The sequence below is a fragment of the Entelurus aequoreus genome, linkage group LG13, assembly GCF_033978785.1.
Source record: "Entelurus aequoreus isolate RoL-2023_Sb linkage group LG13, RoL_Eaeq_v1.1, whole genome shotgun sequence".
In the NCBI taxonomy this organism is placed as follows: domain Eukaryota; kingdom Metazoa; phylum Chordata; class Actinopteri; order Syngnathiformes; family Syngnathidae; genus Entelurus; species Entelurus aequoreus.
In genome coordinates this window covers 21,997,332-22,012,193 of record NC_084743.1, presented here as the reverse complement: position 1 = coordinate 22,012,193, position 14,862 = coordinate 21,997,332, and the positions used below count along the sequence as shown (strand labels likewise).

General features: G+C 37.6%; 1 protein-coding gene across 3 annotated transcripts in view; it reads left to right on the top strand.

Annotated features, from left to right (window-relative positions):
* The window catches only part of col18a1a (collagen type XVIII alpha 1 chain a), a 209,535-nt gene that overhangs the window by 129,036 nt on the left and 65,637 nt on the right, over positions 1-14,862 (top strand). For all 3 annotated transcript variants that reach the window (XM_062067588.1, XM_062067589.1, XM_062067587.1), the window contains 2 exons: positions 4,515-5,056; positions 12,948-13,031. In XM_062067588.1, the coding sequence (XP_061923572.1) occupies positions 4,515-5,056; positions 12,948-13,031 (626 nt within the window). The remainder of the gene's footprint in view (positions 1-4,514; positions 5,057-12,947; positions 13,032-14,862) is intronic.

Genomic DNA, 14,862 nt, shown 5'->3' with positions numbered 1-14,862 from the left:
ATTCTCACTAATAACAAGTGCACTTTTCTTGGTGGAAAAAAAAATTAGACCTTTTTGCTCAATATGTTGAAAAATATTCTTAAATAAGTAAATTCTAGTGTCATTATCTTGACATAATGATATGCGCTAGGCATTACATTTCTTAAAACCAGCAAACTTATACTAAAAACTAATTTATTGTTCTTAATGGAAAGGCAACAAGGCAAGCGCTTGTTTCTCTCGGGGTCTCCTAGCCGTTCAGGCAAATCATATAGTCTAAAAATGCATTTTTCCATCGATAACATGACATCATCGCGCCAAGTGAGTGCTCTTTTAGTCAATTAGTGGCCAAAATGTTTTTAATTGTCATTTTGAAGAATTCATCTGAATGTGCATGAATTATTTCTGTTCAAAATTGTTAGAAATGTCACATGTTAAATGTTTAAATATTAACTGTCAGTTTACTGTACTGTGCCAACTGTACTACTATATGAGTACGTATTTTCTATTGTTTCATTGAAAATAAAACAGCAAAGTCCATTTGGCTGTCGTCTGTTTTAATTATGAGAAACCATTGTGTCAAAATCATGATTTATTTTTTTTCATGTTTGAAATAAGAAATTATTACTTTAAAAAAGTAGTTTTATACTTGTGAGTGTTGATGACACAGCTTTGCATCAGTTGATATTCTAGTTTCAAGCAAGTTTTACTCAATATAGGTCATCAAATCTCAGCAACAAGCTGTAATATCTTACTGAGATCATTTAGGACCAAGACACTTAAAACAAGTAAAACACTCTAACATAAAATCTGCTTAGTGAGAATAATTATCTTTTTAGACTGATAATAAGCAAATATCACCCTTATTTGAGATATTAAATCTTACTTAGATTTCAGTTTTTGCAGTGTATAAATTGGTTTGCACACTGCAAAAAGTCAGTGTTCAAAAACAAGAAAAAAATAAAATAAAATTAGGGGTATTTTACTTGAACTAAGCAAAATCATCTGTCAATAGAACAAGAAAATTTGGCTTGTCAAGATTTTCCGAAACAACTAAAATTAGCTAACCTCAGTGAACCCAAAAATACCTTAAAATAAGTATATTCTCACTAATAACAAGTGCACTTTTCTTGGTAGAAAAAAAAATTAGACCTTTTTGCTCAATATGTTGAAAAATATTCTTAAATAAGTAAATGCTGGTGCCATTATCTTGACATAATGATATGCGCTTGGCATCATGATTTTTTTTTCATGCTTGAAGTAAGAAATTATTACTTTAAAAAGTAGTTGTATACTTTGCATCAGTTGATACAGGTAGATAGGTCTTTATTGTCATTGCACAAGTACAACGAAACATTGTTTTCAGCACAAACCCGTTCAAGATTAGACAAACAAACAGTGTACAGGGTTACAGAACAGGAACGCTGATGGGTCGCCACAAGGCGCCACGTAAAAGATGGGGAAAAAGGTAAAACGCTGGGGAAGGATGAGTACAAAAATACAATCTAGACTGGGCTCCTAAGGGGGCCCAGTCTGGAGTGGGAAAAAACCTCCATAGCAAAGCACATATACATATTACAACATACATCTCGAGATATCTAGCAACAGAGGGAAGGGAGTGCGGGGTCATGGTGGTAGGCCGCAGCTCTCGGCGCTGACCATCCTTCCATCACCCCTATGGGATTTGCGTTGAGGGCGTTGGGTTGGGTGGGTGTATGTGTGGCGTATATTTTTGTGGATGCATGTTGTTTGTGTGTCTCTGTTCCGCGGCCTTGATTCTTGTGCAGCCGATAAGTCCAAAGTCAACAACAACAAGTGTGTGTCCATGAGAGACAGATATTCTAGTTTCAAGCATGTTTTACTCAATGTAGGTCATAAAATCTCAGCTACAAGCTGTAATATCTTACTGAGATCATTTTGGACCAAAACCCTTAAAACAAGTAAAACACTCTAACATAAAATCTGCTTAGTGAGAAGAATTATCTTATCAGACAGAAAATAAGCAAATATCACCCTTATTTGAGATATTCAATCTTACTTAGATTTCAGTTTTTGCAGTGTATAAATTGGTTTGCACACTGCAAAAAGTCAGTGTTCAAAAACAAGAAAAAAATAAAATAAAATTAGGGGTATTTTACTTGAACTAAGCAAAATCATCTGCCAATAGAACAAGAAAATTTGGCTTGTCAAGATTTTCCGAAACAACTAAAATTAGCTAACCTCAGTGAACCCAAAAATACCTTAAAATAAGTATATTCTCACTAATAACAAGTGCACTTTTCTTGGTAGAAAAAAAAAATTAGACCTTTTTGCTCAATATGTTGAAAAATATTCTTAAATAAGTAAATGCTAGTGCCATTATCTTGACATAATGATATGCGCTCGGCATCATGATTTTTTTTTTCATGCTTGAAGTAAGAAATTATTACTTTAAAAAGTAGTTTTATACTTTGCATCAGTTGATACAGGTAGATAGGTCTTTATTGTCATTGCACAAGTACAACAAAACTTTGTTTTCAGTACAAACCCGTTCAAGATTAGACTAACAAACAGTGTACAGGGTTACAGAACAGGAACGCTGATGGGTCGCCACAAGGCGCCACGTAAAAGATGGGGAAAAAAGGTAAAACGCTGGGGAAGGATGAGTACAAAAATACAATCTAGACTGGGCTCCTAAGGGGGCCCAGTCTGGAGTGGGAAAAAACCTCCATAGCAAAGCACATATACATATTACAACATACATCTCGAGATATCTAGCAACAGAGGGAAGGGAGTGCGGGGTCATGGTGGTCGGCCGCAGCTCTCGGCGCTGACCATCCTTCCATCACCCCTATGGGATTTGCGTTGAGGGCGTTGGGTTGGGGGGGTGTATGTGTGGCGTATATTTTTGTGGATGCATGTTGTTTGTGTGTCTCTGTTCCGCGGCCTTGATTCTTGTGCAGCCGATAAGTCCAAAGTCAACAACAACAGGTGTGTGTCCATGAGAGACAGATATTCTAGTTTCAAGCATGTTTTACTCAATATAGGTCATAAAATCTCAGCTACAAGCTGCAATATCTTACTGAGATCATTTTGGACCAAAACCCTTAAAACAAGTAAAACACTCTAACATAAAATCTGCTTAGTGAGAAGAATTATCTTATCAGACAGAAAATAAGCAAATATCACCCTTATTTGAGATATTCAATCTTACTTAGATTTCAGTTTTTGCAGTGTATAAATTGGTTTGCACACTGCAAAAAGTCAGTGTTCAAAAACAAGAAAAAAATAAAATAAAATTAGGGGTATTTTACTTGAACTAAGCAAAATCATCTGCCAATAGAACAAGAAAATTTGGCTTGTCAAGATTTTCCGAAACAACTAAAATTAGCTAACCTCAGTGAACCCAAAAATACCTTAAAATAAGTATATTCTCACTAATAACAAGTGCACTTTTCTTGGTAGAAAAAAAAAAATTTGACCTTTTTGCTCAATATGTTGAAAAATATTCTTAAATAAGTAAATGCTGGTGCCATTATCTTGACATAATGATATGCGCTCGGCATCATGATTTTTTTTTTCATGCTTGAAGTAAGAAATTATTACTTTAAAAAGTAGTTTTATACTTTGCATCAGTTGATACAGGTAGATAGGTCTTTATTGTCATTGCACAAGTACAACGAAACTTTGTTTTCAGCACAAACCCGTTCAAGATTAGACTAACAAACAGTGTACAGGGTTACAGAACAGGAACGCTGATGGGTCGCCACAAGGCGCCACGTAAAAGATGGGGAAAAAGGTAAAACGCTGGGGAAGGATGAGTAAAAAAACACAATCTAGACTGGGCTCCTAAGGGGGCCCAGTCTGGAGTGGGAAAAAACCTCCATAGCAAAGCACATATACATATTACAACATACATCTCGAGATATCTAGCAACAGAGGGAAGGGAGTGCGGGGTCATGGTGGTCGGCCGCAGCTCTCGGCGCTGACCATCCTTCCATCACCCCTATGGGATTTGCGTTGAGGGCGTTGGGTTGGGGGGGTGTATGTGTGGCGTATATTTTTGTGGATGCATGTTGTTTGTGTGTCTCTGTTCCGCGGCCTTGATTCTTGTGCAGCCGATAAGTCCAAAGTCAACAACAACAAGTGTGTGTCCATGAGAGACAGATATTCTAGTTTCAAGCATGTTTTACTCAATATAGGTCATAAAATCTCAGCTACAAGCTGTAATATCTTACTGAGATCATTTTGGACCAAAACCCTTAAAACAAGTAAAACACTCTAACATAAAATCTGCTTAGTGAGAAGAATTATCTTATCAGACAGAAAATAAGCAAATATCACCCTTATTTGAGATATTCAATCTTTCTTAGATTTCAGTTTTTGCAGTGCAAGAATAGCAAAAGAGATGATTGACGTACTCAAAAACACTTGCATGACATCCAGAAAACCAATTCTAACATTGAACACCCTGCCATGCTGCCCTATTTTAACCCGCACTTCAACTTGTTCAAACATTGGGCTGACATACATTTTTTTCCCCTCCCTCTATACAGAAGACAGCATTGTGTCCTTGCTGCAGCTGATCGGGGACCCTCCTCCAAGCGAGATCACCAGAGTTTACAAGCCCGACACCACTCCGGGCTACGTGTTTGGCCCCGACGCCAACACGGGCCAGCTGGCACGCGCCCACCTGCCCAACCCTTTCTACCGCGACTTCTCCCTCCTCTTCAACTTGAAAACCACTTCCGACAGAGGCGGCGTGGTATTCTCCATCACGGACGCCACGCAGCAGATCATGTACGTGGGTGTGAAACTCTCCCCCGTGCTGGACGGCAAACAGGACGTCATCCTGTACTACACGGAGCCCGACTCGGAGAGGTCGTACGAGGCGGCCAGGTTCTCCGTGCCCTCTTTGAGGGACAACTGGACCCGCTTTGCGATCGCGGTGAAGGACGACAAGGCGATGTTCTACCTGAACTGTGACATAGATCCTCGGGTGATGCGCATGGAAAGGTCCCCCGATGAGATGGAGCTGGAAGCTGGCGCTGGCATTTTTGTCGGACAGGCTGGAGGCACCAATCCAGACAAGTTCCTGGTATGTATAAAGACTATAGTTATTCTGTGTAAACAGATTTCAAACCTTTCAGATTAGATGAATGAACGTACACTATATTGCCAAAAGTATTTGGCCACCTGCCTTGACTCACATATGAACTTGAAGTATGATGTCGGTCCACCTTTTGCAGCTAATACAGCTTCAACTCTTCTAGGAAGGCTGTCCACAAGGTTGCGGAGTGTGTTCATAGGAATTTTCCACCATTCTTCCAAAAGCGCATTAGTGAGGTCACACACTGATGCCGGGCTCTCAGTCTCCGTTCTAATTCATCCCAAAGGTGTTCTATGACAGTGGTCCCCAACCACCGGTCCGCGGACCGATTGGTACCGGGCCGCACAAGAAATTAAAAAAAATAAATAAATAAAAGATTTATTAAATCAACATAAACAACACAATATATACATTATATATCAATATAGATCAGGGGTGACCAACCTTTTTGAAACCAAGAGCTACTTTTTGGGTACTGATTAATGCGAAGGGCTACCAGTTTGATACGCACTTAAATAAATTGCCAGAAATAGCCAATTTGCTCAATTTACCTTTAACTCTATGTTATTATTAATAATTAATGATATTTACACTTAATTGAACGGTTTAAAAGAGGAGAAAACACGAAAAAAAAATGACAATTACATTTTGAAACATAGTTTATCTTCAATTTCGACTCTCTAAAATTCAAAATTCAACCGAAAAAAAAGAAGAGAAAAACTAGGTAGTTCGAATCTTTTTGAAAAAATTAAAAAAAGAATTTATGGAACATCATTAGTAATTTTTCCTGATTAAGATTAATTTTAGAATTTTGATGACATGTTTTAAATAGGTTAAAATCCAATCTGCACTTTGTTAGAATATATGACAAATTGGACCAAGCTATATTTCTAACAAAGACAAATCATTATTTCTTCTAGATTTTCCAGAACAAAAATTTTAAAATAATTTCAAAAGACTTTGAAATAAGATTTAAATTTCATTGTACAGATTTTCTAGTTTTGCCAGAATATTTTTTTTCAATTTTAATCATAATAAGTTTGAAGAAATATTTCACAAATATTCTTCGTCGAAAAAACAGAAGCTAAAATGAAGAATTAAATTAAAATGTATTCATTATTTTTTACAATTAAAAAAATAAATTTACTTGAACATTGATTTAAATTGTCAGGAAAGAAGAGGAAGGAAATTAAAAGGTAAATGTGTTTAAAAATCCTAAAATAATTTTTAAGGTTGGATTTTTTTCTCTAAAATTGTCTTTCTGAAAGTTATAAGGAGCAAAGTAAAAAAATTAGGGATGTCCGATAATGGCTTTTTGCCGATATCCGATATGCCGATATTGTCCAACTCTTTAATTACCGATACCGATATCAACCGATACCGATATCAACCGATATATACAGTCGTGGAATTAACACATTATTATGCCTAATTTGGACAACCAGGTATGGTGAAGATAAGGTACTTTTTTTAAAAAATGAATCAAATCAAATAAGATAAATAGATTAAAAACATTTTCTTGAATAAAAAAGAAAGTAAAACAATATAAAAACAGTTACATAGAAACTAGTAATTAATGAAAATTTGTAAAATTAACTGTTAAAGGTTAGTATTATTAGTGGACCAGCAGCGCGCACAATCATGTGTGCTTACGGACTGTATCCCTTGCAGACTGTATTGATATATATTGATATATAATGTAGGAACCAGAATATTAATAACAGAAAGAAACAACCCTTTTCTTTGAATGAGTGTGAATGAGTGTAAATGGGGTGGGTTGTAAGTGTATCTTGTGTTTTTTATGTGGATTTAATAATTTAAAAAAATAAATAAAATTTAAAAAAAACAACAAAAAAACAATACTGATAATCTCTAAAAAAAATAATGAATTTATTTTAACAAGTGAAGACCAAGTCTTTAAAATATTTTCTTGGATTTTCAAATTCTATTTGAGTTTTATCTCTCTTAGAATTAAAAATGTCGGGCAAAGCGAGACCAGCTTGCTAGTAAATAAATACAATTTAAAAAATAGAGGCAGCTCACTGGTAAGTGCTGCTATTTGAGCTATTTTTAGAGCAGACCAGCGGGCTACTCATCTGGTCCTTACGGGCTACCTGGTGCCCGCGGGCACCGCGTTGGTGACCCCTGATATAGATCAATACAGTCTGCAGGGATACAGTCCGTAAGCACACATGATTGTATTTCTTTATTTAAAAAAATAAAAATAAAAATACCCACCCCCCCAAGTTCATCCACACCAGACTCGGTCATCCATGTATTTATGGACCTTGCTTTGTGCACTGGTGCACAGTCATGTTGGAAAAGGAAGGGGCCCGCTCCAAACTGTTCCCCCAAGGTTGGGAGCATGGAATTGTCCAAAATGTTTTGGTATCCTTGAGCATTCAAAGTTCCTTCACTGGAACTAACTCCTGAAAAACAACCCCACACCATAATTCCTCCTCCACCAAATTTCACACTCGGCACAATGCAGTCCGAAATGTACCGTTCTCCTGGCAACCTCCAAACCCAGACTCGTCCATCTGATTGCCACTCCAGAGAAGGTGTCTCCACTGCTCTAGAGTCCAGCGGTGACGTGCTTTACACCAGTGGTCCCCAACCACCGGGCCGCGGCCGCACAAGGACTTTAAAAAAATAAAGAAATAAATAAAACATTTTTTTTTTTTTTTTTTTTGTTCATTAAATCAACATAAAAAAACACAATATATACATTATATATCAATATAAATCAATACAGTCTGCAGGGATACAGTCCGTAAGCACACATGATTGTATTTCTTTATGACAAAAAAAAAAAAAAAAAAAAAAAAAAAAAGGTTTACTACCCCTCCCCCGCCCCCGGTCCGTGGAACAAATTTTTAAGCATTGACCGGTCCGCAAGTACAAAAAGGTTGGGGGGACTACTGCTTTACACCACTGCATCCGTCGCTTTGCATTGGACTTGGTGATGTATGGCTTAGATGCAGCTGCACGGCCATGGAAACCCATTCCATGAAGCTCTCTGCGTACTGTACGTGGGCTTATTGGAAGGTGACGTGAAGTTTGGAGCTCTGTAGCGACTGAAAGTCTTTGCACTATGCGCTTCATCATCCGCTGATCCCTCTCTGTCAGTTTACGTGGCCTACAATTCGGGTGGCTGAGTTGCTGTTCCCAAACTCTTCACTTTTCCTATAATAACTTTGGAATATTTATGAGCGAGGAACTTTCACGACTGGATTTGTTGCACAGGTGGCATCCTATGACAGTTCCACGCTGGAATTTCACAAATGTTTGTAGAAACAGTCTCCATGCCCAAGTGCTTGATTTTATACACCTGTGGCCGGGCCAAGTGGTTAGGACACCTGATTGTCATCATTTGGATGGGTGGCCAAATACTTTTGGCAATATGGCGTATCTTGCCGCTCTGCCGCCGGCTTGTTTTCATAATCAAGCATGCGAGACATTGCAGCTGAGTAGTTTGTATGATGTTATTGCTCAAATTGGCCCGATCCGAACCATAACATGACCGGTGAAATGATCTCACTAGCCTTCCTAGTCAGTTGTCTGCCAGTAATTGGAGAATTGTTGCCATAATTACTTTCATTTGTCTGCAGCAAATCACCTCACCTGACCCAGGCATGTGATGACGGTAGTTGTTAAAGATATGAACTTCTAGCCAATTTGTCAACTTAGTAGTACACTTTCCTCTAATATTGTGTTTGTTGAAAAAAGTGCTTTGCAGTTTGGTCTGGGAAAATGGATTTTCTGTGTTTGCTACCACTAACAGCAGACTCTGTGAGAGCCTTGGCACGTTCTTATGTAGCATGAGAATATTTAAAGTAAGAACTAGAGATGTCCGATAATGGCTTTTTTGCCGATATCCGATATTCCGATATTGTCCAACTCTTAATTAACGATTCCGATATCAACCGATACTGATATATACAGTCGTGGAATGAACACATTATTATGCCTAATTTTGTTGTGATGCCCCGCTGGATGCATTAAACAATGTAACTTTACCATGAATTGAAGGACCCTGACTTAAGCTAGTTGAAAAACTTGTTACCATTTAGTGGTCAATTGTACGGAATATGTACTGTACTGTGCAATCTACTAATACAAGTTTCAATCAATCAATCAATCAAAAACAAGATTTTCCAAAATAAGAGAACAACTTCATCTCCAGTTATGGAAAAAAGTGCCAACATGGCATTGCCATATTTAGGGTTCGCATGTACCCTGTACAAAGGAACCTATTGAAATTGTAAGGTTGATTATTATTCCGCAGCTTTGCGCACTACTTTCCCCACCTTAACATGCTTCAAAACTCACCAAATTGTATACACACATAGTAAAACTGGGACAGCACACTTTAGTAAAAAAAAACCAAACCCCAAAAATAAAAATTGCGCTCTAGCGCCCCCTAGGAAAAAAACAAAAACAAACTGCTTGTAACTCCCACTAGGAAGGTCGTAGAGACATGAAACAAAAACCTGTATGTAGGTCTAACTTAGACCTACAATTCATAATTTCACATCCTCGGGCAAAAACCAACAGGAAGTTGGCAATTTCCCCTTCAAGACAAAAAATGACTAAAAACACTCATTTTTGCCTCTTTGAGCTGTAATTTGACCCCCTTAAAATACTTAAAAACTCACCAAACTTATCACACACATCAGGACTGGTGGAAATTGCGATCTAATAAAAAACGAACCCCAAAACTCAACATTTTTAATAAAACAGACAAAACTGCTCCTCAGAGGAAAACACAGACAAAACTGCTTGTAACTTCCGGTATGAACGTCTTAGAGACATGAAACAAAAATCTGTATGTAGGTCTCACTTAGACCTACAATTCATAATTTCACATCCTCGGGCAAAATCCAACAGGAAGTTGGCAATTTCCCCTTCAACACAAAAAATGACTAAAAACACTCATTTTTGCCTCTTTGAGCTGTAATTTGACCCCCTTAAAATACTTCAAAACTCACCAAAATTTTTACACACATTGGGACTGGTGGAAATTGCGATCTAAAAAAAAACCGGACCCCAAAACTCAAAATTGCGCTCTAGCGCAATTTTTGAATAAAACAGAGACAAAACTGCTTCTCAGAGGAAAACTCCGACAAAACTGCTTGTAACTTCCGGTAGGAACGTTTTAGAGACATGAAACAAAAACCTCTACGTAGGTCTCACTTAGACCTACATTTTATAGATTGAAATCCTTCAGCAAAAATCAACAGGAAGTTTGATATCCCCGCTTCAAAACAATTTTTTTGTAAAAAGCGGTCACCAAACATCAAACATGATCTCCTCTGAGCGCGTTTGTCGTTTTGGCTTCAAACTACTACAGGAGAGCGATTGAACCCTTCTGATTAAAAGTTGGCGAAAGCGTTTTAATAAGTGCTACGGTTTTGATTTTACGAGCCTTCAAAGAAAACAACCACTGTGCCGCAGCACCTAGGGAAAAAACACAGACACAATTTCCTCTAACTCCCAGTACGAATATCGTAGAGACATGAAACAAAAACCCCTATGTAGGTCTCACTCAGGACTACCACTGGACAAAAGTATTGGGACACCTAGGACTAGCACCTGCCAAAATGCGGACCCGACCAACGCTGCTTGCAGCTTTAATTATTATTGAAGTCACAAAGTGCATTATTTTAATTTTTTTTTAAACATGCCTCAAAACAACAGCTACAAAAGCAATGAAGGCACACAGCTTCAGTCCAGAGTATACTAGAGCATACTTGGGGTTGGGGGGGGGGCAGGGTTTGGTGGTAGCAGGGGGTGTATATTGTAGCATCCCGGAAGAGTTAGTGCTGCAATTGGTTCTGGGTATTTGTTCTGTTGTGTTTATGTTGTGTTACGGTGCGGATCTTCTCCCGAAATGTGTGTGTCATTCTTGTTTGGTGTGGGTTCACAGTGTGGCGCATATTTGTAACAGTGTTAAAGTTGTTTATACGGCTACCCTCAGTGTGACCTGTATGGCTGTTGATCAAGTATGCCTTGCATTCACTTATGTGTGTGTAAAAGCCGCATATAATATGTGACTGGGCCGGCACGCTGTTTGTATGGAGGAAAAGCGGACGTGGCGACAGGCTGTAGAGTACGCTAAAGGCAGTGCCTTTAAGGCACGCCCCCAATAATGTTGTCCGGGTGGAAATCAGGAGAAATTCGGGAGAATGGTCGCCCCGGGAGATTTTCGGGTGGGGCACTGAAATTCGGGAGTCTCCCGCGAAAATCGGGAGGTTGAAACCTATACCGATAATTTCCGATATTACATTTTAAAGCATTTATCGGCCGATAATATGTCCGAAAGGACATCTCCAGTAAGAACGTAATAGCAGTGATTTACAATGTCCGCTCTCAATGAGATGCCGGCTGATGGGTTGTTGTATCTTTCAGCACTTGTGCTCTCCTTGAGCTGGTAAATTCAGAATAACCCTCCCCCGTCAGATTAAAAAATAAATAAATGCTTCCTTGCAATGTTGCGATGATCTTATGCTGCGTTCCATTTTTTGAGAGCCTATTTGAGAGTCACCTTTGTACTATACAGGTGAGATGCATGATTTAAAACAAAGCATTAACTTTTCCTAACTCAAAGGCAATATGGCAACAACAGACGCAGCTCAAGCCCATTCTTCTTCTTTATATCATGGCAACCAACATTATTAGCAGCTCAATCTAGCTAGTAGCTAGTAGCTGGCTACTCGCTAGTGGTCAGAGGAGCAGTGAGAAAGGAGATTTGTCACTATGCCAGAAAAGTAGTTCCTCTGTGTTAGCACTTACAACGGGGCTACATAACGAAGAGGGCCACCGTTTCAAAAGTCCAAGGATCAAGGGGTCTGGACATCGAAATTTGGATGTTCCTTTGAGATTGTGTTTACTTAATTACAACATAAACACATCGGCTTTCACACTGCACTGTGAATAAATTCATTATTCGGCCCTCACTACTCATTTCCAGCGTGTGCATTCTAGACAGATTGTTAACAGTATGAAGAAACAGAAGCTCCAGAAATGTGTAGGATTGATGTTCCTTCTTTTTTGAATGGTTTTCCTTCATCGGTTTTATTTCTTTACACTTCTTCCTGTATTTAATTTGAAAATGTAAACATAAAATAAACATTACAAAAGCATAACGTCCATTGTGTATTTTCCATAAATAATGTAAGTTGTGTAGTTTACATGAATGAAATAAGTTTAGTGTTAATTAGAGATGTCACAGCACCTTTTAGCTCTTATTTCCAAAATTGTGTACACTACTGAATTGGGGTCTTATGGCCGCTTATGTGGACACTTATATTGCCATCTGGTGGTGTCAGAAGAGTATAACATACAATGGAATTTGGAAAAAAAAAGTGTAAAAATAAAAATTAGCATGTCACTTAACATGAAGTACACGTTTGTGTACTTATGGACTAAGTACATCATATCAAAAGATGGTTCTTAGTTTTTATTCTAATTAGGGTCCAATAAGCCTTGTACTGTACACGTTTGTGTACTTATGGACTAAGTACATCATATCAAAAGATGATTTTTAGTTTTGTATTCTAATTAGGGTCCAATAAGCCCAAATAGCAAAGAGAAATAAAAAACAGCATGTAAACAAACAGCTTGGGCCTTAAGAGGTTAAGTGACCAAGTAATGTTCATGATCCTGATGCCAAATATGAAAAAACATATCCACTTAATTACCAAGTGTCCAAAACTGACATCAATAGCTCATCCGAGCATATTAAAAGGGATGATTCAAGGAAAAAAAAAATATTTGTAGCTAATATGTCTGTAGGTGTATGAAAATAAGAGTTAAAGATTGGTTGAGATGATATCATTCAGGATCGGCATCCACCATGTTCTTGTCTTTATAACAGGGTGTGATCAGCGAGCTGAGGGTGGTGGGAGACCCCCGGGCTGCAGAGAGGCATTGTGAAGAGGATGAAGATGACTCCGATATTGTAAGTATCAACCCATCACAATCTTTAATTTGAGAACATTTAAGGAATCGAGTTTTATGCAACAGTAGTGTAACATACTAACCAAGCATTTATGTCAGATATACAAAGTACCACATCACTGTAATTTGTGTAAAAGTATACTATATTTAACCTTAAAAGGGGCTTTTTGCAACCTTTACTTTGCTGCCTTTATGGTGCTAACTTTCCAAAGGCACAAGATTGTAGACCCGCACAAGACTGTAACAGTCTCAGAGACCACCAACAAGAAGCTTGGCGAGAAAATTACCACGTTTTGTATTTTGTCTTTAGGGTGCAGCATTTTAGCAGGAAGACATGCTATGTTAACAACGTCATTGCCAACAATATTCTGATTATTGTGTGAATGGGAACGCGTTCTAAATAAACCTGAACAAAACTCAAGGAAGCTGCTTGTTCTGGGAATTTTAGTGGTGTGGCAATGACACCTGTATTGTTGGAAGGGTTAAGTGTTAGCTTTCAACAGTTTGTTGGATAAGTGTGGTATTTTATGACTCCTACTGGGTCACAGGGTTTTCAAAAGGTTAAGGTCGTCAACAGACATACAGTCGTGGTCAAAAGTTTACATACACGTGTAAAGAACATAATGTCATGGCTGTCTTGAGTTTCCAATAATTTCTACAACTCTTGTTTTTTTGTGATTGGAGCACATACTTGTTGGTCTCAAAGAACTTTTTTTTTTTTTTTTACAAATTTATTGTGGGTCTACTGAAAATGTGACCAAATCTACTGGGTCAAAAGTATACATACATATTTGAGTACATGTCTATTGGCAAGTTTCACTGCAATAAGGCGCTTTTTGGTAGCCATCCACAAGCTTCTGGTTGAATATTTGACCACTCCTCTTGACGAAATTGGTGCAGTTCGGCTAAATTTGTTGGTTTTCTGACATGGACTTGTTTCTTCAGCATTGTCCACACGTTTAAGTCAGGACTTTGGGAAGGCCCTTCTAAAACCTTCATTCTAGCCTGATTTAGCCATTCCTTTACCACTTTTGACGTGTTTTTTGAAGGTTTTTCCATTCTTTTCTTTACACTTCTTCCTGTATTTAGGTTGAAAATGTAAACATAAAATAAACATTACAAAAGCATAACGTCCATTGTGTATTTTACATAAATAATGTAAGTTGTGTAGTTTACATCAATAAAATAAGTTTAGTGTTAATACATTCACACAATAAACTACAGATGTTTACGCATATAGACATTAAATAGCATTCACATCAAACATTGCACACAACATATGTGACTCATCACAATTAAACCCAAAGTGTAGCGTTTGTCGCCCTCTACTGGTTACATTTTACATAAATAATGTAAGTTGTGTAGTTTACATCAATAAAATAGGTTTAGTGTTAATACATTCACACAATAAACTACAGATGTTTACGCATATAGACATTAAATAACATTCACATCAAACATTGCACACAACATATGTGACTCATCACAATTAAACCCAAAGTGTAGCGTTTGTCGCCCTCTACTGGTTAAATTGTACATAAATAATGTAAGTTGTGTAGTTTACATCAATAAAATAAGTTTAGTGTTAATAAATTCACACAATAAACTACAGATGTTTACGCATATAGACATTAAATAACATTCACATCAAAGCTTGCACACAACATATGTGACTCATCACAATTAAACCCAAAGTGTAGCGTTTGTCGCCCTCTACTGGTTAAATGTTACATAAATAATGTAAGTTGTGTAGTTTACATCAATAAAATAAGTTTAGTGTTAATACATTCATACAATAAACTACAGATGTTTACGCATATAGACATTAAATA